A 23,432-nucleotide genomic window follows, 5' to 3' on the forward strand; every position below is an offset into this window, starting at 1 on the left:
CTGGAGCCCCAGGTTGCCGAGTGCACGGCTGTGCGCTGGCCGGGCTGGACCATGGACCCCACTGCCAGAAGCCAGCTCCGTGGAGCTCCCCAAATTTGGAGAAAACCCTCCGGGCCCGTTCTGCGGCCTTTTTGGGATTGTTGGCGCGGCGGATAAGCTGGATAAATAAACAAGGACTTCAGGAAACCCCTTTGCCTCTTGTTCTGAATCCGCGGAGGCCACGCAAGGGTCACTGGGCTGCCTTGACAGCCGAGATTAAGCAGGCAAATAAATGGTCTCTAACGTGATAGCGGGACGTGTGAAGTGCTGCCAAACCAAAACCCCAGACAACCGAGGGAAGGCAACAAAGCCATTGGCCAGACGGCCAGGGAGGCAGGGATGTGGAAGCTAGGGACAGAGCAGGCTGTGCACATCTCCCAGTGGAGGCACAGCCAGTGCAAAGGCCCTGAGGCGGGGGGGGGGGGCAGGCGGGCACGTCTGGGGCGACGTGGGGAGCCCAGTGTGTCTGCAGTAGAGTGGGCAAGGCGGGGAGGTGAGGTCAGCAAAACAAAGGGTGGGGGGCTCCGTGGGTCCCTGTGAGGAATCTGGTGCTGCTCAGAGTGAGATGCAGCCGGGGCTCAACCAGAGCATCTTTCCTTCAGTCTCTGGTGGAGGCTGGGGTGGACGGGGGGGGGGGGGGGGGCACCAGCAGGAAGCTGGGCTCCGCCAGGATGGCTCAGGCCTCGACGTCCCAGCTCCAAGTCCAGCGCTGTTTCACACCCCGCCCCCGCCCCCCAGCACTCAGCAGTTTGCAGCAGCCACCCGGCCGCTCCCAGGGAAGGCAGTGGTCCAGAGGCTGCACCTGCCCAGGGCTAGCCGGGTGGAAAGGCGGCGCCACCCCGGAGCCTGGCCCGGGCCTCCCAGCTGCCAGCCCGGCCGGCCGTCGGCAGCGCCTGGGGGTGCCCCTTTGCGGAGTCTCGGGCACCGGCCCCGGCCCTCCGGGCGCAAGGGTGGCGAAGCTGTGGAGCTGAGGATGCGGGGCCGCGACGCGTCCCGAGCTGCCAAGGCAGCCCAGAAACGGTGCCCTCCCAACCAGGCCACCCCGCCCAGCCCAGCCCGACGTCTCCAACGAGCCTGGGGTGGGGGCTGGGAGCGGGAGCGTGGAGTCCGTCCAGGTGGACGTGGGGGGAAAAGCCCCTCCCTCCTTGCTCCTCCCCCTCCCCTCCCCGCCCCCGCATTTCCTCTCTGCCCCGCCAGCTGCCCCCTCCGTCTCCCCTCCGCCCCAGCGCCCCCTGCCCTGCCACATCCCTCGCTTTCCCCTCCGACTCCCCGCCCGCCCTCCGGCCCACATTTTCCGTTTCGGCAGGAGCTGCGGGGCCCGGGGTCTGCAGGGGTGCGGCCGGCCGAGCCCTGGGAACCTCGGAGGGGCGGGGCGGAGGGGCGGGCGGGGGCGGGGCGCGGGCGGGGCGCAGGGGGTTACCTGGGGGCGCGCAGCCCCGCCGCGCAGCCCCGCGCCGCCGCCGGGGCCGAAGCTGCCATGACCTGGGCGGTGTTCCTCGGCCTGCTGGCCGCGCTGTCGCTGCTGCTGCTGCTGCTTCTGGGCCGCCGGCGCGCGCGGTGAGTGCCCCTGCCCGGGCCCCCCATCCAGCGGAGGGGGCTGTGCCGGGCTGCCCTGCCTGCGAGGCCCAGGAGGGGAAGGGGCGGCGCGGGGAGGTGTGGGTCGGTGCCCTTGGATGGGGAGCTGGTGCAGGGACGGCGCGCGCGACCGTCAGTCTTCAGGTGGGGCGGCCCCTACCCAGTCGGGGTCGAGCCCTCTGCGGAGGCCTTGCCGCCCACCCCATTTCACAGGCTGGAGAGTTGAGGCCGGAGTCGGTGGAGGCCCTGGGTGCGCTTCTGCGGGATTTCTGCGCGAGGCAGAGCCACGTGGCTCAGCCTCCGGCCGGGAGGCAGGGAGCAGCAGGTCTTTGGTAAACAGGTTTTTAAAAATAACTTGGAATTGTGCGAGGAGTAACTGACTTCCTTCGAATTCAAACAAATACGAGTCCTGTTGGGGTTAAGAGGAAGGCTCTCCAGATGGGTCCTAGCCCTCCCCTCTTCCCTGGATGGAACTTTCCATATTACGTATATATATGTGTAAGTATGTATATGTATACTTTATTTTAGATTACTTTGGGACTTACGGAAAAGTTGCAGAGTTGGTATAAAGAGTTCCTGAATTCCTCTCGCCCCTTTCCTGGGTTGTTAACGTCCTGGAGCGCTGTGCCGTGTTTGTCACGCTTGGGAACAGCCTGTCCGTTATGGTAGTGGGACCTCAAACTTTTTTGGGATTTCATCAGTTTCCCATCGATATCTTCTTTCTGCTCCAGGAGCCGATCCAGGCTTCCCACACTCTGTTCTGTCCCCCCAGCTGTTTTTAAAATTACTCTTCGATCCTAGACATGGGCCTGTGGATAACGGAGGGAGGGAGGGAGGGAGGGAGAAAGGGAGAGGGAGAGAGAGAGAGAGAGAGAGGGAAAGGGAGAGGGAGAGAACATTCGAGTGTCTGAAATTTCTGGACACATTGGGAACTTTTCATTTCTAAACACCGTGTCAGTTGAGTTTTGACAGTAAGCTCGCTGTGCGTTTCTGCAACCGACACACGGCTTTTCGGTGAAATTTAAAGCCGTGCGTTCCATCACTGACTCCAAGAGAAGGCAGGCGGCCAGGAGTGTGTCCCGCGAGGGAGCGAGGGAGCGGGCGATCTCTCTGAGGTTGTCAGCCGTCCTGGATGCTCCGCAGGGGGCCGCGTGCCAGGTCTCGGTTCTGAGGGCCGTGCCCGGGTCTGCATGGGGCACTCCGGGGTGACAGCCCGCAATCCGGGGAAATCGCAGGCTCCTCTGTCCTCCTTTTGCTGTTGTCCCTGTGGATGCCTTTCCGGTTGTCTCCAGTGTTCCTGCTGTTTCCCGCCGGGTGTGGTGGGCTGCACCTTTGTTGGGTGAGTGGGGGCAGCCGAGAGCTGGGTACACGTAGTCCAGGAGGCAGGGTCCTGGGACCCGGAATTGGTGGCATGTGGAGACCCCAGCCTGCAGAAACACGGACAGGTTGAGAAACCACTTCTGCCTCCGTCTCCTCGTGTTTAAATGGGGTCATGTTGACAGTGGTACTGCGGACAGACTTCGGGCTTAGCAGGAGGGCTGGGTTAATGTCATTTTGGCTACTTGGCGCTGTCGGTCTGGGGACTCAAGTGAGTGCCTTGGGAGGGTCAGCAGGTGGCTGTTGGGGACAACTGTGGCCTGGGAGGGGCTTCTGCCGGCTCGGGGGACTCCATGGGGACCCCACTGTAGGCCCCTAACCTCAGCTTCTTTTCCCAGCTCAGCTGGGGCCTCTGTTGCTGCGTTTCACGGAGGAGGAAGCGAAGGCTTAGGAAAGCCAAGCGGCTCGCTCAGCGTCTGCTGGACTAAAACTCTGAGCTTCAAGAGTTGTTTGTTTGTTTGTTTGTTTGTTTTAAGATTTATTTATTCAAAAGATGGATGGGGGCGTAGGAGGAGAGAGAGAGAAATCTTTCATCTGCTGGTTCACGCCCCCAAATGGCCACAACAGCCAGAGCTAGGCCAAAGCTAAGGAGCCTGGAGCTCCATCCGGGTCTCCCACGTGGATGGCAGGGACCCAAGCACGTGGGCCATCCTCCGTTGCTTTCCCAGCTGCATTAGTAGGGAGCTGGATCGAAGTGGAGTAGCCGGGACTTGAACCTGCGCTCCTGTATGGGACGCCGGCATCACAGGTGGTGGCCTAACTCATTTCACCACCTCTACGGCCCCAGTAAGAATTTTTAATTCACAGACAAAGTGAATCCTCACTCTTCACACGCGTTGCACTGATGATTGAACACTCAAAAGTCATAGAAGCATTTGGTGTTAGACAGGAAGAGATTCCGGGGCAAGCTGAAGATTGTCAGGGAAAGAGGAACAATCGTGTTGGAGAGAGGCGGGTGGCGCCTGTGCCGTGTGCACTCGGATCCAGGGTTTGGGTGGAGGCAAGCAAGGATTCCCACTCCGGGACTCAGTCCTTTTCCCTGACCACGCCTGCGGTGAGGTCGTGGCTTCCAGCGCGTGGCCGGGGCTTGAAAAGGTTAAGTGACTTTCCCAAGGTCACGCAGGAATTATCCCACACATAGCCAGCTCCGCAGCTCCGGCTGTCCCAGCAGAACACACTGTTTCCCTCTGGGCAGTTCTGTTGCTACCTCCAACATTAAAAACGTAAATGTTGTTAAGCTAAGAAAAATGTCGCCTGTACAGGAAAGGAGAGGGGACACTCGTCTGAGAACCTCCGTGTTCCCAAATGCTGACCTGACAGTCGTTACCACTGCGTTCAAAGTCAAGAGGTCTTCTTTCACTTCTGGGTATGACAGAGTGCTTGTCGAAGAACCCCTGGTTCTTCCTGTATCCGTTCCTAGTCCAAACTCAAGATTCTACAGTTACGGCAACTTTCCCAGGCCAGTTCTGCAACCGAGTGTTTTCCCTGGGGCGAGGGTGGTGGGCTGACCTCGGCGCCGTGGAAGTAATATTGGCTGAATGTGAGCTAGAAGCATGCTTCTCTCTTCCTGGGCCTCCGTTTCCCTATCTGTGCTCAGACGTGGCCCGCGGAGCTGGTCACCTGGCTGAGTGCCTCTCTCTTCCTCACTGGGCGTGAGTGGCAGGTGCAGGGGCACTGACAGAGGTATCCTGGGTGGAGACCCCTTTCCTGGGGGCCAGAGTCCAAAGTGGCAGTGAGTAAGCGTTCCTGGGGCTCCAGGACTGGGGTGGACCCCTGCCTGGCACTGCGAATCCGTCTCACTGGGACAGGCCCTAAGCAGAGGTTGCTGACAGCTGGCCACAGCAGGCTTCAGCCCCGGCTGGGCTTGGTCTGTGCCACACAGGACAAGGGCAGAAAGCTGGGGGATCCCGCATCAGGAATTTCCGGCTTCTTCTAGCCCTCTCTAAACCTTGCCACAGCCCCCTCTGTCACAGGAAGGGAGAGACCCAGGCTGGCGCCGCGGGCGGTGAAGGCATTCGCCAGCAGTCAGAAACAGGGAGCGGAGTGAGAGTCATTAAAATCCCCTGCCAGGGAGCAGCAGGTGGGCAGGCCGGCGGGACGCTGATGATGCTGCTGTGAGGAGTCTAATCCAGGAGGCAGATGTCGGAGGCGTGGGAAAGCCTGCAGCCCCTAGTCCATGGAGGGCGGAGCCCCGGAGGCCCTGGGGAAGGATGGGGAGAGTGGGCTGGGCTGGGCTCAGGAGGCCCCAGCACAGACCCCGTGCGCCGGCAGCGCTGATGATGCCCGCCTCTGCTCCTCGCCGGGCTGCAGGTGCTTAGCCTGCGTTGGCTCCCTTAGCCCTCTCAGCAACTCTGGGAGGTCCCTACTGCTCACTGAGCACCGGCTGTATACAGGGTTCCTTTATCTACGGGTCAGGCCCTGCATCCCGGCAGGGACATGGGCTGATACCCCGTCTCTGCCTCCCGCCCTGGGTCTGCACAGTGGATGGTGGGAGGGAGACAGGGCAGGTGGCAGGGCTGGCCGTGCTGTCTGTGAGTGAGGAAAGGGTGCTTGTGAGAGGAACCCATGCCCTGGGACTAAACTCCAGGGGAGACGCCGAGCCCTCATGGGCAGGTGACAGCAGGAGCTGGGGATGGGAGGGTCAGGCCCTCGGCTGGCAGAGCCCCAGGTCAGTGAGAGTGTCGGGCTAGAAATAGAGCCTCCCTCTCCCGCTGGCCCCAGCTCAGTCTCCTTGGAATGTGTGTTGGGGGGGAAGCTGTGAGCCACATCAGGGGCAGGCGCCCGGCTCCCAGCTTCCTGCCTTTGTTGGCGCCTCCTCAGGACTCTCGTGGGGAAAGAGGAAAGCTGCCAGAAATAACACCCACTCCTGGGGATAAAGGGCAGGGAAAGGAAGCCCCTCCCTGCCCAGGCCGGTGGCAGGCCCCGCTGAAGCCCCGTCAAAGTCCCCTGGCTCTGTTCCCCCACCTGCCAAGCGCGGATGGAACGCGTCCACTTGGGGAGACTTAGGGCCGGGGCAGCGTCCGGAGCTGCCTGGATTAAAAACCCCGAAAGGCAAAGGACTTCGCCCCCACCCCCCACAAAGCCCCAGTTTCAGCCATTGTGCAGTGGGCCTGGCAGTAACAGCTCCTTCCTCGGAAGGTTCAGGGAGGTCACTGCTTAGTGCGGTGCCTCCGCACAGTCAGGGCTCCCTGGGTGTCAGCCATCACTGCCGACAAGGGGACATTTGGAAAACGCCAGCAGAGTGCCAGATGTGTAGTTGGCACTCGATCAGTGGCACCCAGGAGCTCATGGGTGCAGCCTCCCAGCTGCTCGGGGCCAGGTACTCTGCGAAGTGCTTGGCCACCCCCTCCGTCCCTGCTGCAGCCCGGTGCAGACAGGAAACTGAAGCATGGAGAGACGAGTCACACAGCCATAACCACCAGGCCCTCCTGCCTCTTAGTAAGAAATCGCTGCTCCCTGCCCAGCCTCCGGGGCTCTGGTCGGGGCTGGCCGGAGCCTGGCGCCCCCAGGCACGCAGGCTGTCCCCTCCGCACGCCGCCACCGCCATGCTCTGCCGTTAGGACAGGTGGTGCCTCCAGGAGACGCCGCCTTCACCTGGAGCTCCAGGATATGAAGCCAAGGAGGAGCCCTGGCAGGCAGCTCTCCTCCTCCAGACCTCCTCTTCGAGCCCGGGGCTCCGCGGCAGCCTGGGCACTGGCGGCTGCAGGAGGCTCGCCTTCAGCCTGGCCCTGCAGCCTGGCCATCCTCTCTCAGCCTGGCCTCGCCACCTGCCCTGGCTCATGCTGGGTGGGACCAGACCAAGGGAGCGGGAGGCGGTGAGGGGAGGGGGAGAGAAGGAGGAAGAGAAGTTAGTGCTGGGTGGGGAACGGAAGCCCCTGGTTGTTGTAGAAGCCCGGCCTGGCTCACTGGGGGCGTGGCCTGTGATCCCCCTCCAAGTAACTGCTCTGCTGATGTTCCCAGCGCCCCCCCCCTCCCCGCCCAACTCCCTTCTCCAAACTCGCCCCTCCCTGTCTCACATCACCCTTCTGTTTTCTGCGGTGAGCTAGAGTTCACATACCAAAAAGTTCACCCTTCTGGGGCCGGCGTTAAGCTACTGCCTGCAATGCTGGCATCCCATAGGGACGCTGGTTTGTGTCCCGGCTGCCCCACTGCCAACCCAGCTCCCTGCTAATGCACCTGGGAAGGCAGTGGAAGACGGCCCAAGTGCCTGGGCCCCTGCACCCACGTGGGAGACCCGGATGGAATTCCAGGCTCCTGATTTCAACCTTGCCTAGCCTCAGTCATGGCAGGCATGTGGGGAGTGAACCAGTGGGTGGAAGACCTCTCTCTGTCTCTCCCTCTCTCTCCATAACTTTGCCTTTCAAATCAATTTTTTTTTAATTCACTGTTTTAGAGCGTGCAGTGCAGTAGTTTTTTTAATATATTCACAGGGTTGTGTAACCATCGCCACTCTCATTCCAGAATATTTTCATCATCTAAAAAGGAGTTCTGTACCAGGGGCACTCCCTGTCCATCACCCCCCGCCCCCGCCCTGCATCCGCTCACCCCCTCCCTCCTGGCTGTTCTGTACGAAAGAAACACACGCCCTCTGCGTCTGGCTTCCATCACTTGGCTTCCTGTTCTGAGGGTTCGGGCATGTGGGACTCAGTGTTCATTCATTTTTATGAGCAAGTGGTGCTCCGTGGCGTGGAGGTACCGCACCCTGCGTCCCCCTCCCTCGGGGGCGGGCCCGGGGTTAGTCCTCCTTCCAGCTCCCGCCGCGGCTGCTGGCTGCTGCGTGTTTGCGATTCTTTGGCATGGGTGCCGGCTCGGATCATAACCCCAGGCTGCTCTTAGAGCTGCGGCCACCCTGCTGCCGTGCAAGCCGCCGGCGGTGCCCGGGCTCCCGCTGCTCCACCTCCTTGCCAACACGCTTTGCTTTTCTCTGTTCAGAATTGTCGCCATTGCTGTGGCCACCCTGGTGGGTGCCTCGGCGCCTCATTGTGGTTTTCATTTGCATTTTCCCAGGGACTGATGGCTGGAGCAGCTCCCTGTGGGCTTCCTGGCCATTCTTGTCTCTGCTTTGGAGAATCGGCTGTTCAGATTCTTCCTTTCTTTTCTTTTCTTTTTTTTTTTTTGACAGAGTGGACAGTGAGAGAGAGAGACAGAGAGAAAGGTCTTCCTTTGCGGTTGGTCCACCCTCCAATGGTCACCGCGGCCGGCATGCTGCGACCGGCACACCGTGCTGATCTGAAGGCAGGAGCCAGGTGCTTCTCCTGGTCTCCCATGGGGTGCAGGGCCCAAGCACTTGGGCCATCCTCCACTGCACTCCCGGGCCACAGCAGAGAGCTGGCCTGGAAGAGGGGCAACCGGGACAGAATCCAGCACCCCGACCGGGACTAGAACCCGGTGTGCCGGCGCCACAGGCGGAGGATTAGCCTAGTGAGCCGCGGCGCCAGCAGCTGTTCAGATCCTTTGTGTGTCTTTAACTTGGGATGTTCGCTCAGTGTTGAGCTGGGTCTCCTCTGTGGTTCCTCATCGTGGTTCTCACTCCGACAGGGTTTATGCTTTGTTTGCTCTTTTTGAATTCAAAATTTATTTAATTTATTTGAAAGGCAGAGTTACAGAGAGCTAGGGGGAGAGAGAGAGAGAGCGAGCTTCCATCTGCTGGTTCATCTAGAAGCTGAAGCCAGGAGCCAGGAGCTTCATCCAGGTCTCCCACGGGGGTGCAGGGGCCCAGGCCTGGGGCCATCCTCTGTTGCTTTCCAAGGCGCATCATCAGGGAGCTGAATCAGAAGTGGAGCAGCCGCAACTTAAGCTAGTGCCCGTAAGGGATGCCGGAGCTGCGGGCGGCTTAACCTGCTGTGTCACAGCGCCGGCCCCTTTTTGCTTTTCTGTCTGTCTTCTCTCCCACGTGGGCAGTTGTTCCCTGCTGTGTTTCCAGCACCTGGAGCAGGTCTGCTTCATTGCTCATGTTTAGTGAGTGAGTGAATTCAGAGTGAGAAGACACGTGACGATCCACTCATTCATTCATTCGGCAGACGGATGCCCGTGGCTCTGACAACTCTAAGGCTACAATATGGGTCTCAGGGTGGGTACTTGGGGCTTAAGTCGCTACTTGGAACCCCCAGAATGACTGGTCCGAATCCCATCCTGGCCACCCCACTTCTGATCCAGCTTCCTGCCAGTGTACACACAGGGAAGTAGCCGGTGATGGCTCAGATACTTGGGCCCCGTCACCCACGTGGGAGACCCGGATGGAGTTGCTGGCCCAGCCCTGGCTGTTGGGGGGTATTTGGCAATGAACCAGCAGATGAAAGACTTTGTCTTTCTGCATTCCAAATAAAATGAAAATAAGGTGTTTTTTTTTAAAGATTTATTTATTTATTTGAAAGACAGAGTTACAGAGGGCCAGAGAGAGAGAGAGAGAGAGAGAGAGAGAGGTCTTCCATCCTCTGGTTCACTCCCCAAATGGCCACAACAGCTGGAGCTGGGCTGATCCAAAGTCAGGAGTCAGGAGGTTCTTCTGGGTCTTCCATGTGGGTGCAGAGGCCCAAGCACTTGGGCCACCTTTCACTGCTTTCCCAGGCCATAGCAGAGAGCTGGATCGGAAGTGGAGCAACCAGGACTCAAACCGGTGCCGATATGGGATGCTGGACTGCAGACGGCAGCTTTACCCACTAGGCCACAGCACCAGCCCCCAAAATAAAGTTTTTAAGACCTTGGATTTAGGGACCTCCAGGGGGTCCACCATGGGCACCAGCCCTGCAAAATTATGAGGCCCGTTTATGGTCCCTGCCGCAGCTCTCGTCAGCACACAGCCCCTCCCTCATTGGCACCCTTGTTGGGTGCTTGCTGCTCTGTAACAAGCCAGCACCCAGCAGGACTCTCTCCCTCCCGACCCGCGGCTCTCTGCCCACGGGGGGGCTGCGTCCGTGGCCTCCCCCCCCCGCCGCCGCCCCGCCCAATGGAATGGTGACGGGGCCGTGGCTTCTGCAGGCGACCCGGAGAGCCGCCTCTGGACCTGGGCAGCATTCCCTGGTTGGGCCACGCCCTGGAGTTCGGGAAGGATGCGGCCGGCTTCCTGGCGAGGATGAAGCAGAAACACGGGGACATCTTCACGGTACGTGCGCCTGGGCCCCGGCGGGAGGGGCGGGAGCAGCTGGGTGCGCCCTGGGAAAGCCACGCCTTCCCGGCCGCCCTCCGCCCGCGCGCCAGCCCGCGCCCTCTGCACCCCTCGTCCGCTGGACCTCCCGCGCTTGTCTGGCGTCCCCTCCCTCCCACGTCCACCGTCTCTTCCTGGCTCAAGCGGTGCGTGCAGTGCCTGTCCAGCACTGGGACCTCCGTTCTGTGCCTCCCCATCCCTCCCACCTGCCCAGCACCCATCTACCCCTCCAACAGCCACTCCGCTGCCTCTGTGTGCAGTGTCTACCCAGCATCCTCAGCGTTCCTTCCTGTCTTCCGTGTCTGTCACCCCTGCATCCACCTGACCCAACATCCGCCTGTTCACCCGTGATCCATCTCCTATCCCTCTGTCCACCCAGATCCAATGAGTCTTTCCCCACTCCTGCGCCCTGTGTCCGCCCAACCTTTATCCGTATTTTCACTCTCTACCAACTTCCATTCTTCCTTCTGTACATCTGTCCGTCTGTTCCTCAGATGGACACTCGACTGTTGATACACTCAAAGCTGATGTCTGCCCACCCCACTGACATTTATATCTCTGTGCATCCCTTCAACATCCAAACACCATCACCCACCTGCCCATGAATCTGCCGCCTCCCGTGCACCCAGACGCATCCTGCAGTTGACTTGCCCTGTACCACTCGGTTCTCTGCCATCCACGTGCTCCACGCCCGTTCACACGCCGGTTTCCAGACAACTCCCAGTCCCCCAGTCATCTCTCTTTGCATCCAACGTAGATTCACTGGTCTATCTTTCCACTTCTCCATGCATCTAACCTTCTACCCACAAGCGTTTACCGGTAGCCAATTTTCTCCCTCTCCCCTCCCTCCCCCCTTCCCCTCCCTCTTTCCTTCCCTCCCTCCCCCTTCCTCCCCTTCCCTCTTATCCTCCTCCCCCCTCCCTCCCCCTCCTTCCCCCCTTCGTCCCCTTCTTCTCCCTCCCTCCCTCTTCCTCTCATCCATCCACCCATCAGTCCGTCCACTGACACTCACCTTCCCAACACTGTGCTCCCATCTGTCCGTCCATCCATCTGCTGCCTCCTGCAGCCAGGTTCTGTCCTGGATGCTGGATGACCCTAGTGGGGCCTGTGGTTTTGTAAAGCAGGGAGCTCCAGGCCCGGCTTTGCCACTCCTCAGCGTGGGGTCGCCCTCGAGGCTCCCTGTCTTAGCTCTGATGGGTGAGTGGTGTGGTCCCTGCTTTCCCACGGTGAGCCTGGCCGCCGGCAGCGCTGTCGTCTGTGGTGAAGTTGCTCTCTCCGTCCCGCAGGTGCTGCTGGGGGGCAGGTACGTCACGGTCCTCCTAGACCCGCACTCCTACGACGCCGTGGTGTGGGAGTCGCGCGCCAAGCTGGACTTCCACGCCTACGCCCTCTTCCTCATGGAGCGGATTTTCGATGTGCAGCTGCCTCACTACAGCCCCAGCGATGAGAAGGCCAGGATGAGGCCGTGAGTGCGGGGATGGCCCCGGGGGAGGGGCTCCGGCCCTGGGCGCTCCTGCTCGCCTCCACAGCAAACCACACGGAAGCCCCAACACCCAAGAACACATCCCTGGTTTCAGCACGGGCAGATGGATGAGAGTTTCAGTGTGAGCAGACACAGGTTCAGATCCCGGCTCCGCCACTTCCGCTTTGTGGCTCTGGGCCTGTTTCCCTGCCTGTGGGATGAAGGAGGACGACTGGAGATGGCTCTTCTGAGTCCGTCCTCGGGGCCGGGCGCCACGTGTTCTCTGTCAGCCTTCCCGGCTCTGGCGGTGCCTATCAGCTGGCCCCATCCCGCCGCCAGGGCTGCCCTCGGCCAGCGGCCCCTGAATTGTCAGCCGGGAGCAGTGAGGGCTGGTGCTGGGCGCAGCCGTGAGGCCCTACCTGGGACACCGCCCCTGCATCAGGAGCCTGGGTTCCAGCCTGCACTCGGCTTCCCACCCAGCTTCCTGCTGCTGTGCTGGGGCGGGGGCAGCGGGAGACCACCCACCTGGGAGACCTGGGAGTTCTGGGGCTCAGCCTGGCTCAGCCCCGCTGCTGCAGGCGTTTGGGGAGTGAATGGAGTGAATGGAAGATCTCCCTCCTTCTCTGTCTCTCCCTTTCTCTCTCCGTAACTCCGCCTTTCAAATAAATATTTTTCCTAAAAGTGACTTAAAAAGGCGGAGACGTGTGAGCACATTTGCTGCATTCAGCAGAGGCCGTCCTGGGGGCCGGGACTGCAGCGCTGTCCTGGCCAGGTGTCTGACAGCGCACTTGCTTTGCTTTTCAAAGATTTATTTCCTTATTTGAAAGGCAGAGTGAGAGAGGGAGAGAGAGAGAGAGAGAGATCTTCCGTCAGCTGGCTCATTCCCCAAATGCCCACAATGGCCAGGTCTGGGCCAGGCAGAAGCCAGGAGCCCGGGACTCCATCCTGGTCTCCCACATGGGTGGCAGGGACCAAGCACTCGGGCCATCCTCCCCTGCGTTCCCAGGTGCGTTGCAGGGAGCTGGATTGGAAGTGGAACCTTCCAGTAACTGGAACCTGTGCTCCAATGTGGGCTGCTGGCATCACGAGGCGACAGCTTAACCCACTGTGCCGCCGCGCCGGGCCCGACAGGCACTTTCAGACCCGAGGATGGGCCTCAAGAGATGAGCATTTGTTTCCTTAGACTGCAGAAGCGGAAGCTGAGGCCCACTGCTGTGAATGACAGGGGTGGGAACGGACCCCATGGCCCCTTCCCCTCTGCCTGAGACCCTGGGACCCGGGGCCAGGAGGAACAGCCTCCAGGAGCCAGGATCGAGATGTCCATGCTGGTCCCGTGGCCGGAACCTCTCTTGCAGAATGGTGAAAGCCAAGGCCAGCACTGTGGGGCGGACACCGAAGGGTGCTGATGGCCCGGCTGCCCTGGCCGGTGGGTCAGTGGCCAGCAGTGTTTCTGAGCCTGAATGTCCTGGCGCCCCCACCCCAGGGGAACCCTGGGGTCCCTGTAACAACAGGAGTCCCCGGTTCACTGCCTCCCCCTCCCCCGCCCCCGGGATGATCTGCGTGTCCTCACGAGCCAGTGTGGGGGGTTCTGGACATTTTGAGCTCTGTTGTCTCCAGTGAGGACTGGTGCGTGGGGTGGGGTAAGCAGAGTGGTGGGCCAGGGTCAGTCCCAATGCCTGCCCCTGTTTTTGGAGCGCTTACAATGTGCGAAGCCCGTCACGCGCATGATTTCACGTGGACCATGGCTCTTATTTTTCCAACAACATTTGGCTTGAACATCCCAAAGCCCGTATTACCTGGAAGCTCAAGCACCCGTCTGCGGGATTTCCTCAGGGAGTATCCAAGCCTCCAGGGATTTATGGTCTACAGGGACCCATCCTACTCCCAAACAGCAGGTGGCGACAGAGAGCTGGAGCGCCTGGCTGGTGCACTCCGCTGTTCTTGCTGCCGCCACCAGATGGCGCTGTTGACCACTGGCTGTGCACCACCCTGTGATCTGTTCCCCTGCCCAGGAGGGGGAGGCTTTAGATGCCCCCCTTTCCCCCTTTCTTTCTTTTTTTTAAGAGCTATTTGTTTGAATGGCAGAGTTACAGAGAGGCAGAGGCAGAAAGAGGGAGAGAGGAAGGGGGGAGTCTTTCATCTGCTGGTTCATGCCCCAGATGGCCACAACGGCTGGAGCTGAGCTGATTCGAAGCCAGGAGCCAAGAGCTTCTTCCAGGTCTCCCGCGTGGGTGCAGGGGCCCAAGGACTTGGGCCATCTTCTACTGCTTCCCCAGGCCATAGCAGAGAGCTGGATGGGAAGTGGAGCAGCCAGGACTCAAACCGGCGCCCATATGGGATGCTGGCACTGCACGTGGTGGCTTTACCTGCGACGCCACAGCACCAGCCCATACCCCCTTCCCTGTCTTGTTTTCTCGTCACATCCTCAGTCCTGGCCCGTAGCACGGAGGCTCAGCACAGGCAGGCAGCCAGCTCCCGCCACGTCCTCTCCCAGCCTGGTTCTCTCCCGGCTGCGGTCCATGTGATGATGAGGTCACAGCCGCTTGGTCTCTCTTCCTCCTGTTGCTTCACCCAGGGTCTGTCTGCTTAGCCCCTCCCCACTATGCTCCAGGGGGAGGGCGGGCTCCCTCCTTCCTTGCCTGCCCAGGGAGGCGCGGCCAACCCTGGCGCCAAGTCCCAGTCTGCCTGTGGGCAGCTCCCTCTCGCCCCTGAGCAAGTCCCTTCCCTCTCGGATGCTGGGTTGTCCGTTTGTGAAATGAGCGTCGTAAGGGCAACAGTTGTCCCTTGGGCCTCTCAGAGGAGGGAAGGAGATCATACACGGAGCACAGCCACCAGTACCCGCGCGCCTGGTCGGGCCAGGCCCCCTGGGCCCCGCGGCGCCGCGGTGTGTGTGTGGGGGGTACTTCCCTCTGGAAGCCGAGCTCACACCCCGGTCCCCGCCAGGACGCTCCTGCACAGGGACCTGCAGGCGCTCACCGAGGCCATGGACGCCAACCTCCGCACCGTCCTGCTGGGTGACACTGCGGCCGCGGACGGCAGCTGGCACGAGACGGGCCTGCTCGAGTTCGCCTACGGCACCCTGCTCAGGTGAGCCCCTCGGCCCCACGCACTCCGGACCCCGGCCGGCCACCAGCAGCGGGGCCAAGCTGCGGTGTGAAGGCTGCAGGTAAAATCGTCCCCCTAAATCGTCCCTCTGGGCCTCCCTGGCCGCCGGAGCCTCCGTGAGCTGCTAGGGAGACACCGGCGGACATGGCTCGGGCCATCCAGTAGGGGGAGCAGCGGGGAGCAGCAGGGAGCAGAGACCACCCTGTCGCGCGGCTTCCCCACTCTCAGACCACACAAATGGGGAGACCAACCCAAGACCTCACCCCCCGCAGAGCAGCTTGGACTAGGGATGGACTGTCCCACCTGCAGGGCGGCAGGAAGCAGGAAGCGGGCACTCACAGAGCCGGCCCCGGTGGGGACCCGGAGAGTGACAAGCTGACCACGGAGGGCCAGCCTTAGGGGCTGTTCCAGCCAGACAGATGGGGGAGGCCCAACTGCGCCAGGACCCTCGGCAGAGCAAACGGCAGGTGCAGAGGCCTGCGGTGGAAGGAGGCTTGGCAAGAGGCCAGTGTGGCCAGAGCAGAGTCGGGGTGGCGGTGGGGTGGGGGGAGGCAAGAGGCCAGCGTGGCCGTAGCAGAGTCAAGATTGGGGGGTGGGATGAGGGGAGGCGGACAGAGGAGCCCCCAGAACCAGCCAGGAGCGCAGAGCCTCGAGGCCAGGGAAGGCTTTGCAGTTCATTCTAAGCAAGGTGGGGCGACATTAGGGCTAGCCAGGGGCGGGACACGCCTCCCCCCAAGTTTTCAAGCTCCCTCTGGCCGCGGAGTGGAGAACAGACCCTCAGTGGGGGTGACAGGGGAGGGGAGGTGGGAGGACCCCAGGAGACAGAAAAGGGTGTGGGGGGTGGAGCTGGGACCTGGAAGATTGGGCTGGGGTGCGGTGTGGAAGGGAGGTGCAGCCAAGGGACCACTTCCTGGCCTTGGGCGGTGCCGTGAGCGAGCAGGATTTCAGCAGAGACCACGGGGACAGGACACCTCCCCTCCTGCAGCAGCTTCGGGCCCCGGGAAGCTGAGTGCTGGCGCCTGCAGGTGTGCAGGTACACGTGTGACACGTGTGTGTGCAGACGTGGAGACTGATGTGCGTTCTCACTGAATGCTCACAAGAGCTCCGGGAGCTGGTTCTTTACATACCCATTTGACAGATGAGAAAACAGAGACCCGGAGCAGCGAGTCATTGGCCCAGGGCTCCCTGTTGGGGCCAGGGCAGGGCTGGCTCAAGTCTGCACGTCCAGCTATGAGGATATGATGGCCATGCGCTGGGGCCATGCAGACACGGGCGGGGGCTGTCACCCCACCTTGTCCTCGTAGCATGGGGCAGAGAGGGGCAGCCCGGACCACCCACCCATCATCTCCCGCCCCCGGTTGCGGCGCCTCGTGCGCCTGTGAGGACGCAGTGGGAGTCAGGGGTGGCGCACGTGCAGCACCGGGGGTCAGGCTGAGACCTGCCGGCCCGCACCCGTGTCTGTGGGCCTGGGCCGGCTTGGCAGCCCCCGCATTAGGCGCTGGTGAGCAGGACGCAGGGGCGCAGGTGCACGCAGCCCAGCCCAGGGTGCGGCTTAGCCTTCCAGGCCTTCCCTCGCAGGCCCCGGCTCCCGGGAGCCCCAGGCCCGCTCCGCTGCTGCCCACCGGCCCCTTGCCGCCCAGGGGCGCGGTTCCCGCCTCTCTGCGTTTCCTGCGGGTGCCGGGCGCCGCCTGCGGGCTACGCGCAAGGGGCCCAGGGGCCTTCCCTCCCACGGTGCGGAGCCGCGTGTCCGGAGCTTTATTGTTCGGTTTTTCGTGGGCTGTTTCTCGGCAGAAACCTGTACAGGGAAGGGGGAAGGGGGCCCCGCGCTAGGAAGAACAGCCGTGGGCGGGGCGGCAGGGATGGGGGCGAGGCTGACGACGGGGGCGTGGCTATGTGTAGGGGGCGTGGTTGTGCGTGGGCGTGGCCGAGGGAGTGGCTCTGCGCGGGGGCGTGGCTTCGGGGGCGCGGCCTGTGGGCGTGGTTGTGTGAGTGGGCGTGGCTGGGGCGGGGCGTGGTCGTGTGCGGGGCGGGGCGCGCCTGAGAGGAGGGGGCGTCAGGGTTCTGTGTGGGTCCCCAGGGTCTGGGTGTCGGGTCGCTTCAGCCTCTGTAAGACGCCGTCCGCCGGGGCAACCCCTCGTGCACTGGAGCTGGCTCAGTGGCTGCAGCGGGGGTGGGGGGGAGGAGCCGGGGAGGGGCCCCCTGGGCCGGGCTGGGGTTGGGGGAGACCCCTGAGGAGCCGCGTCTGCCACTTTGTGGGGGCCGGGGCTTCTCTGGGGTGAGCAGGCTGAGCTCCCCGGCGCTGCGGTGCGTGTGAGGCGCTGAGCGAAGGCAGGGTTCAGGGCTGGGGCCTGGAGGGCTCTGAGGGCCCAGCCGTTCTCTCTGAGCTCCGAGTTCTTGGGGTGATGGCTCGACCACCCACGCGCCCCTGGTCCACGCGCCCTTGGTGTCCGGACCCTCGGCCCACCGGCCCCTGGTCCACGCGCCCTTGGTCTCCGGACCCTCGGCCCACCGGCCCCTGGTCCACGCGCCCTTGGTGTCCGGACCCTCGGCCCACCGGCCCCTGGTCCACGCGCCCTTGGTCTCCGGACCCTCGGCCCACCGGCCCCCGCAGCCCACTCGCCCTTGGTCTCCGGACCCTCGGCCCACCGGCCCCTGGTCCACGCGCCCTTGGTCTCCGGACCCTCGGCCCACCGGCCCCTGGTCCACGCGCCCTTGGTCTCCGGACCCTCGGCCCACCGGCCCCCGCAGCCCACTCGCCCTTGGTCTCCGGACCCTCGGCCCACCGGCCCCTGGTCCACGCGCCCTTGGTCTCTGGACCCTCGGTCCACTGGCCCCGCAGCCCACTAACCCTTGGCCTCCGGACCCTTGGTCCACCGGCCCGCAGCCCATGTGCCCTCCATTCCCCTGGCACGACGTCCAGCCCAGTCAGTCCACCTCCCTGGCTGGCACTCGCTCCTGCATGCGGGAAGGTGCACTGAGGGCCAGCATGGGGATTGGACGAGCTTCCTGGAGGGCCCCCCCATTCCTGCCTCTTCCCTCTCCCGACTCCTGGGAGCTCCCTGACTGGGGGGTGGGAGGCAATGGAGTGGGGGTGCAGCTCCTGTGGACTCTCAGGGGAGGCCCTGCCCCTCCCACCACCTGCAGTTCCCCTCCCTGGATCGAGGCCGGTGGGGCTGGCCCCGGGCTGGGCTTCTGGGGCATTGGCAAGTGTTGACCGTGTTTCCTCTGAGCACTCCTGTGCCTGCCCTGCATGGCGGAGCTGGGACCGCTGACCACGCCCAGGCCACCCAGCGCCAGTACCGACGATGACACTGGAGCTCTGACCAGGCCGCGGGTGCTGCCCCAGCCCGGGGCCTTTGCACAGGCTGTGCCCTGTGCCTGAACACCTCCCCCCACCCCTGCTCCTGCTGAGGGGCTCAGCCCAGACCCCGTCTCCTCCAGGAGGCTGACCTGAGTCCCTCTGAGAGACAGGTGTCTCCTCTCCCGGTCAGTGCCCCTTGCACACTCAGCTCCAGCCGCCCCGGCCTTCTCACTGCTCTTCAGAGCCTCGCGCTCCCTAACAAAGGCCTGAACATCGGAAGACGATGGGGCTGGCCTTGTGGCACGGTGGGTTGAGCCGCAGACTGCAACGCTGCATCCCATAGCACAGTGCTGGTTTGCGTCCCGGCTTCCTGCTCATGCCTGGGAAGGCAGCAGTTGATGGCTGCCAGCCATTGTGTTTCCAAGGCTGTGTCTCAGCCACTTGCTGTTGGCTCTGCCTCGACCCCTCCCTCTTCTCCCCCAGCTTCGGCCCCTCCCTTGGCATGCATCTAACGTCATGCCCCCCACCCTGGTCCTGATGTCTGTGCCACTCGGCCCCAGCTGACACCTTGCTCCTACAACTCAGTTCTCTTGTCCATCTCCCTACTGCTGACTCCCCATGCCCAGAACAGTCCTTGGCATCCGCGGGAATAATAGCAAGTGGTCTTCGGGTGAATGAATGAAGCGCTTAGGCACTCGTGAGGGTCTGGCTGTGTCCAAGGGGCACTCTGATCTTCTGATGCTGTCCCCAGGGCCGGCTACCTTACCCTGTACGGAGTTGAGGCGTCACCACGCACCCAGCAGAGCCAGGCGCAGGACCGCGTCCACTCGGCCGACGTCTTCCACTCTTTCCGCCAACTCGACCTGCTGCTTCCTAAACTGGCTCGCGGCACCCTGTCGGCAGGTGAGCACCCAGCAGGGCCCTGGGGCTGGCGGGGCTGACGGAAGGACCCAGGGGGAAGGAGCAGGGGTGACATTGGAGGGAGGACCCGCCTGATGCCCTGGGATGAAGGAAGATCCCCACCCCTAGGGAAATGGGACTTAGAGTGGGGCTGGGTCCTGGATGGTACAGCCCAGTGGAGGGGGACATGAGAACCGTGTGTGTGCGCGCGCACGCGTGCAGACACGTGAGCAGCATATATTTTTTTTTTAACCTCACCACATAGCTGTACGCTCTCCTTGGTTAATAAAAAGCTTTTAGGGATATTAGCCTGTGCAATTAGACAAGAGAAATCAATTACAGAGATAAGAATGGGTAAAGAAATAAAACCATCCCTGTTTGCAGATGATCAGACACTGTACCTGGCAACCTCCAGAAAATCAATAATAAAAGGAACTCAAGCAATTAAAGAGGCCACAAAGTAGGAGGGACTGTAATTAATGTAACAATGTAGCTACCTTCCCAGCCCTTGTGAGGGGTTGCTGGTGTTTAGTAAGCCATCCTGTTCCATTGCTTCTTTGCCCTTTTCTGTTGCTGTTATATTATTGCATTGTACTTGTATCTCTTCTGCCACCTGCTGAGTTTATTTCTCTCTGACAGTTCCCTGGAAGAGAGAGGGTCAAAGGCCTTTGCCCCTGAGTGATCCCTACGCCTCCCCAAACCAGAGCAGCCTGCGTGCCGCACCAGATGGTACCCGTCTTTCCGTTTGCTTGCCCATCTGTTGGGCAGAGGCTGGAGACTTACTGTTAGTGCAACCTCGTCAACACACACTCCCCAGCCTCTAAATCCTTGCCAACCCGGCGGGAAGCAGAGGGCCTCCAGCTTCCCACGGCTCTCGCCGACTGCAGTAATGGAACCGCCCCTGCTTTCAGGAGCTGGTTGCATTTCCTCCTTGTGAGCTGTCTGTCCCTGTCCCTGTCATCCTTCTAGAGACAACGCAGTATCGCAAGGAGTCCTGCCCTCCTTGCTGGAAGGTTGGTTTGTGCCCATTTTGCTGATAAGTAAACCGAGACTCAGAGAAGTGAGGCCATTTGTCATAGACACAACTGGCAGGTGGCAGAGCCGGCCAAACAGGAAACTTTGGAAAGTCCTGTGCATGTAACACACCTGCCGTGTCCCAGCACTGACTGCTTCTCTGGAAGATCGGGTTTCTCTGTTAGCCTCTTCTGGTTCAGATGCCCCAGGGGAGCCTCCATCCTCCTGGAAGCCCCCTCACTTCCCCCACTCCCTCCTCCTCCCGCAGGTATAGGATGCCTGTGTTTCCCAGTATGGGCAGCAGGTGGCGATGTCGAGGGACAGTGTTTTAGTTTCTTGGGGTCGGCAGCCTGGCGACCATGTTGGCCACGTTGAGGGTGTAAGCTGGGCTGCCTCTGTGGAAGTGGAATCCGGCAGAACCTAATGAAATGGAGAACACACGTTCCTCAGATCGCACCCTTGCATTCCCAGGCTGTTAGCCGGCTCGTGTGAGCAGGTACACAGAGGTACTCCGTGTCTCGCTGGTAAAAGCAGAGCGAGAAAAGACTTAAATGGCCACCAGGAGGGATTAGCAGACGCATTGTGCATCCATATAAAGGCAAACTATGTGGCTAGAAACAGAATGGAATGTGCTGGATGGGACGACATCCGCGCTGGGACGAGAGCAAGGTGCAGACTGTGTCTAACCCCGCCGGCCACGTGGTATTACACTGTGGGGGTGGAAGGTTGGGGTGGGGTGGAGAGAAGCCTACTTTTGACGATGTTTTACATTGGAACTCTTACAGCTTCTTTTCCTTATTGACCGTGTACACGCGCTGTTGATTCCTCCTCCGTTTTAGAAACCATAAATATATTTTAAAGAGAATGGGCCCTCTGTGAGCCTTAGACCATTGAGCCTGGCACTTCTCAGAAAGCGGGGAGCAGGGTGGGGGGCAGTTAACCAGAGCCCCGCCCCACGGTAGGCGTGGTGCCGCTTTCTGGGCGTCTCATTTGAATGTTGTTTTGAGGAAGAGGCATTTTTTTTTTTTTTTAAGATTTATTTGAAAGAGTTACAAAGGGGGTGGGGAGAGAGAGGTCTTCCTTCTGCTGGTTCACTCCCTAGATGGCCACAACAGCCAGAGCTGCGCCCATCTGAAGCCAGGAGCCAGAAGCTTCTTCCAGGTCTCCCATGTGGATTCAGGGGCCCAAGGACTTGGGCCATCTTCTACTGCTTTCCCAGGCCATAGCAGAAAGTGGGATCGGAAGTGGAGCAGCCGGGACTAGAACCGGCACCCATATGGGATGCCAACACTGCAGGCCAGGGCTTTAACCCACTGCACCACAGCGCCGGCCCTGAAGAGGCGTTCTTATATTGGGATCTGATGCAAGACTGCTGCATTTTGAAGATGAAACAGAGCAGATGTCGAGTGTGGCAGCTGTCACTTGGGCCACCTGCTTGCTGTATCAGAGTTTGAGTCTCAGCTCCGCTGCTGATTCCAGCTTCCTGCTAACGCGCAGCCGTGGAGGAAGCAAATGATGGCACCGGTCCCTGGGTCCCTGCCACCACTGGGAGACCCAGGTTGAGTTCCAGGCTCCTGGCTTCAGCCTGGCCCAACCCTGGTTGTTTGAGCATTTGAGGAATAACCAGTAGATAGAAGATCTCTCTCCACCTATCTCTGTCTTTCAAACAAAAGCAAAAATAAATAAATACAAATTTTTGGGAAAAGGTCAATCTTATTTAAAAAGGTAAAGCACAAGATTGTATGTCTTTAAATTTTTATTTATTCAAGTTATTTGAAAGGCAAAGGAACAAAGACATACGAGACAGAGAAAGCTTCCCTGGCTCCTGGCTGCTGGTTCACTTCTCAAATGCCCACAACAGTCAGGGCGGGGCCAGGCAAAGCCGGGAGCCTGGAACTCAATCTGGTATCTTACCTGGGAGGCAGGGACTCAGCTACTTGAGCCCTCGCCTGCTGCCTCCCAGGGTGCAGGGCAGGAAGCTGAATGGAGCGCAGAGCCGCCCAGGGTGCAGGACAGGGAGCTGAATGGAGGGCAGAGCCTCCCAGGGTGCAGGGCAGGGAGCTGAATCGAGGGCAGAGCCTCCCAGGGTGCAGGACAGGGAGCTGAATCGAGGGCAGAGCCTCCCAGGGTGCAGGGCAGGGAGCTGAATCGAGAGCAGAGCCTCCCAGGGTGCAGGACAGGGAGCTGAATGGAGCGCAGAGCCGCCCAGGGTGCAGGACAGGGAGCTGAATCGAGGGCAGAGCCTCCCAGGGTGCAGGGCAGGGAGCTGAATCAATCGCAGAGCCTCTCAGAGTGAGGGGCAGGGAGCTGAATCGAGGGCAGAGCCTCCCAGGGTGCAGGACAGGGAGCTGAATGGAGCGCAGAGCCGCCCAGGGTGCAGGACAGGGAGCTGAATCTATCGCAGAGCCTCCCAGGGTGCACGGCAGGGAGCTGAATCGAGAGCAGAGCCGCCCAGGGTGCAGGACAGGGAGCTGAATCCATCGCAGAGCCTCCCAGGGTGCAGGACAGGGAGCTGAATCCATCGCAGAGCCTCCCAGGGTGCAGGACAGGGAGCTGAATCGAGAGCAGAGCCTCCCAGGGTGCAGGACAGGGAGCTGAATCGAGGGCAGAGCCGCCCAGGGTGCAGGGCAGGGAGCTGAATCGAGAGCAGAGCCGCCCAGGGTGAGGGGCAGGGAGCTGAATCGAGCATAGATCTGGGCCTTGAACCCAGGCACTCCAATGTGGGCTGTGTCTTAACTGCTGGACCAGGTGCCGCCCCAGCACATGACTTTAAAGACCCACGTCTACAGGGGGTCTAAAGCGATTTCCAAGGAAGAACTGGGAGTCCTCAAACCTAGACCCTGTCTGACGGAGGGGAGGCTGGGGGCCAGCGATGGGCCGGGCTCAGCCAAGCCCGTGCAGTGTGGTGGGGAGGGGTCTGCTCCCCTCTCCTGGTCGCCTCCTGTACACAGAGCTGAAGTGACAAGTGGTCCTGCGTCGTGTTAGTCGTCCCGAGAAGCTGTGTGTACAGCAGTGCTCACGGTTGCAGTGTGAGGTCAGACCTCCGGGGATGCCTGGGGCTGTGCTCCGCCTCCTCACCTCCTGACACCTGCAGGCGCCCAGAACTGCGCCAGCTGAGGCGGCTTCCACCTTGCTGCACCTGCAGGTGCTCATTGTAAACTGACTCAGAGAGAGAGAGAGCATCCTCTGGTTCAGTCCCCAAGTGTCCGCAATGACGGGCTGCGCCGGGCTGCCCCTGCCCCGTGGGCCGTCACCTGCTGCCTTCCAGGGTGCGTCTCAGCAGGAAGCTGGAATCAAGCACAACACGGCTGGAGCCCAGGCACTCCTGTGTGGATGCCGGCTTCCCAGGGGTCATCTTAACCCCCATGCCAAACGCCTGCCCCCGGTTAGGGCTGCCTGAGGCGTCTCTCAGTCTGATCTGGGGTCACACCTGGAAGGGGGGTGTTGCCTGCGTTCATTGTTTCTTTCTCTGCTACGTTAAGAAACCACAGTCATCAGATGCATATTTGTTGAGC

General features: G+C 61.3%; 1 protein-coding gene across 3 annotated transcripts in view; it reads left to right on the forward strand.

Moving 5' to 3' along the window:
• The first annotated feature begins 1,430 nt into the window (after nucleotides 1–1,430).
• PTGIS (prostaglandin I2 synthase) overlaps nucleotides 1,431–23,432 on the forward strand; it is a 44,408-nt gene continuing 22,406 nt past the window's right edge. The window contains exons 1-5 of one of the 3 annotated variants that reach the window (XM_051844936.2): nucleotides 1,431–1,596; nucleotides 9,970–10,093; nucleotides 11,422–11,600; nucleotides 14,541–14,684; nucleotides 18,755–18,906. In XM_051844936.2, the coding sequence (XP_051700896.2) occupies nucleotides 1,517–1,596; nucleotides 9,970–10,093; nucleotides 11,422–11,600; nucleotides 14,541–14,684; nucleotides 18,755–18,906 (679 nt within the window). In that variant the 5' untranslated portion in view covers nucleotides 1,431–1,516. Of the gene's footprint in view, nucleotides 1,597–2,093; nucleotides 2,113–2,695; nucleotides 2,954–9,969; nucleotides 10,094–11,421; nucleotides 11,601–14,540; nucleotides 14,685–18,754; nucleotides 18,907–23,432 lie in introns of those variants that run through there. The other 2 variants (XM_070051711.1, XM_051844937.2) reach the window with 2 other exon arrangements.

Source organism: Oryctolagus cuniculus, chromosome 11, assembly GCF_964237555.1.
Source record: "Oryctolagus cuniculus chromosome 11, mOryCun1.1, whole genome shotgun sequence".
NCBI lineage: Eukaryota > Metazoa > Chordata > Mammalia > Lagomorpha > Leporidae > Oryctolagus > Oryctolagus cuniculus.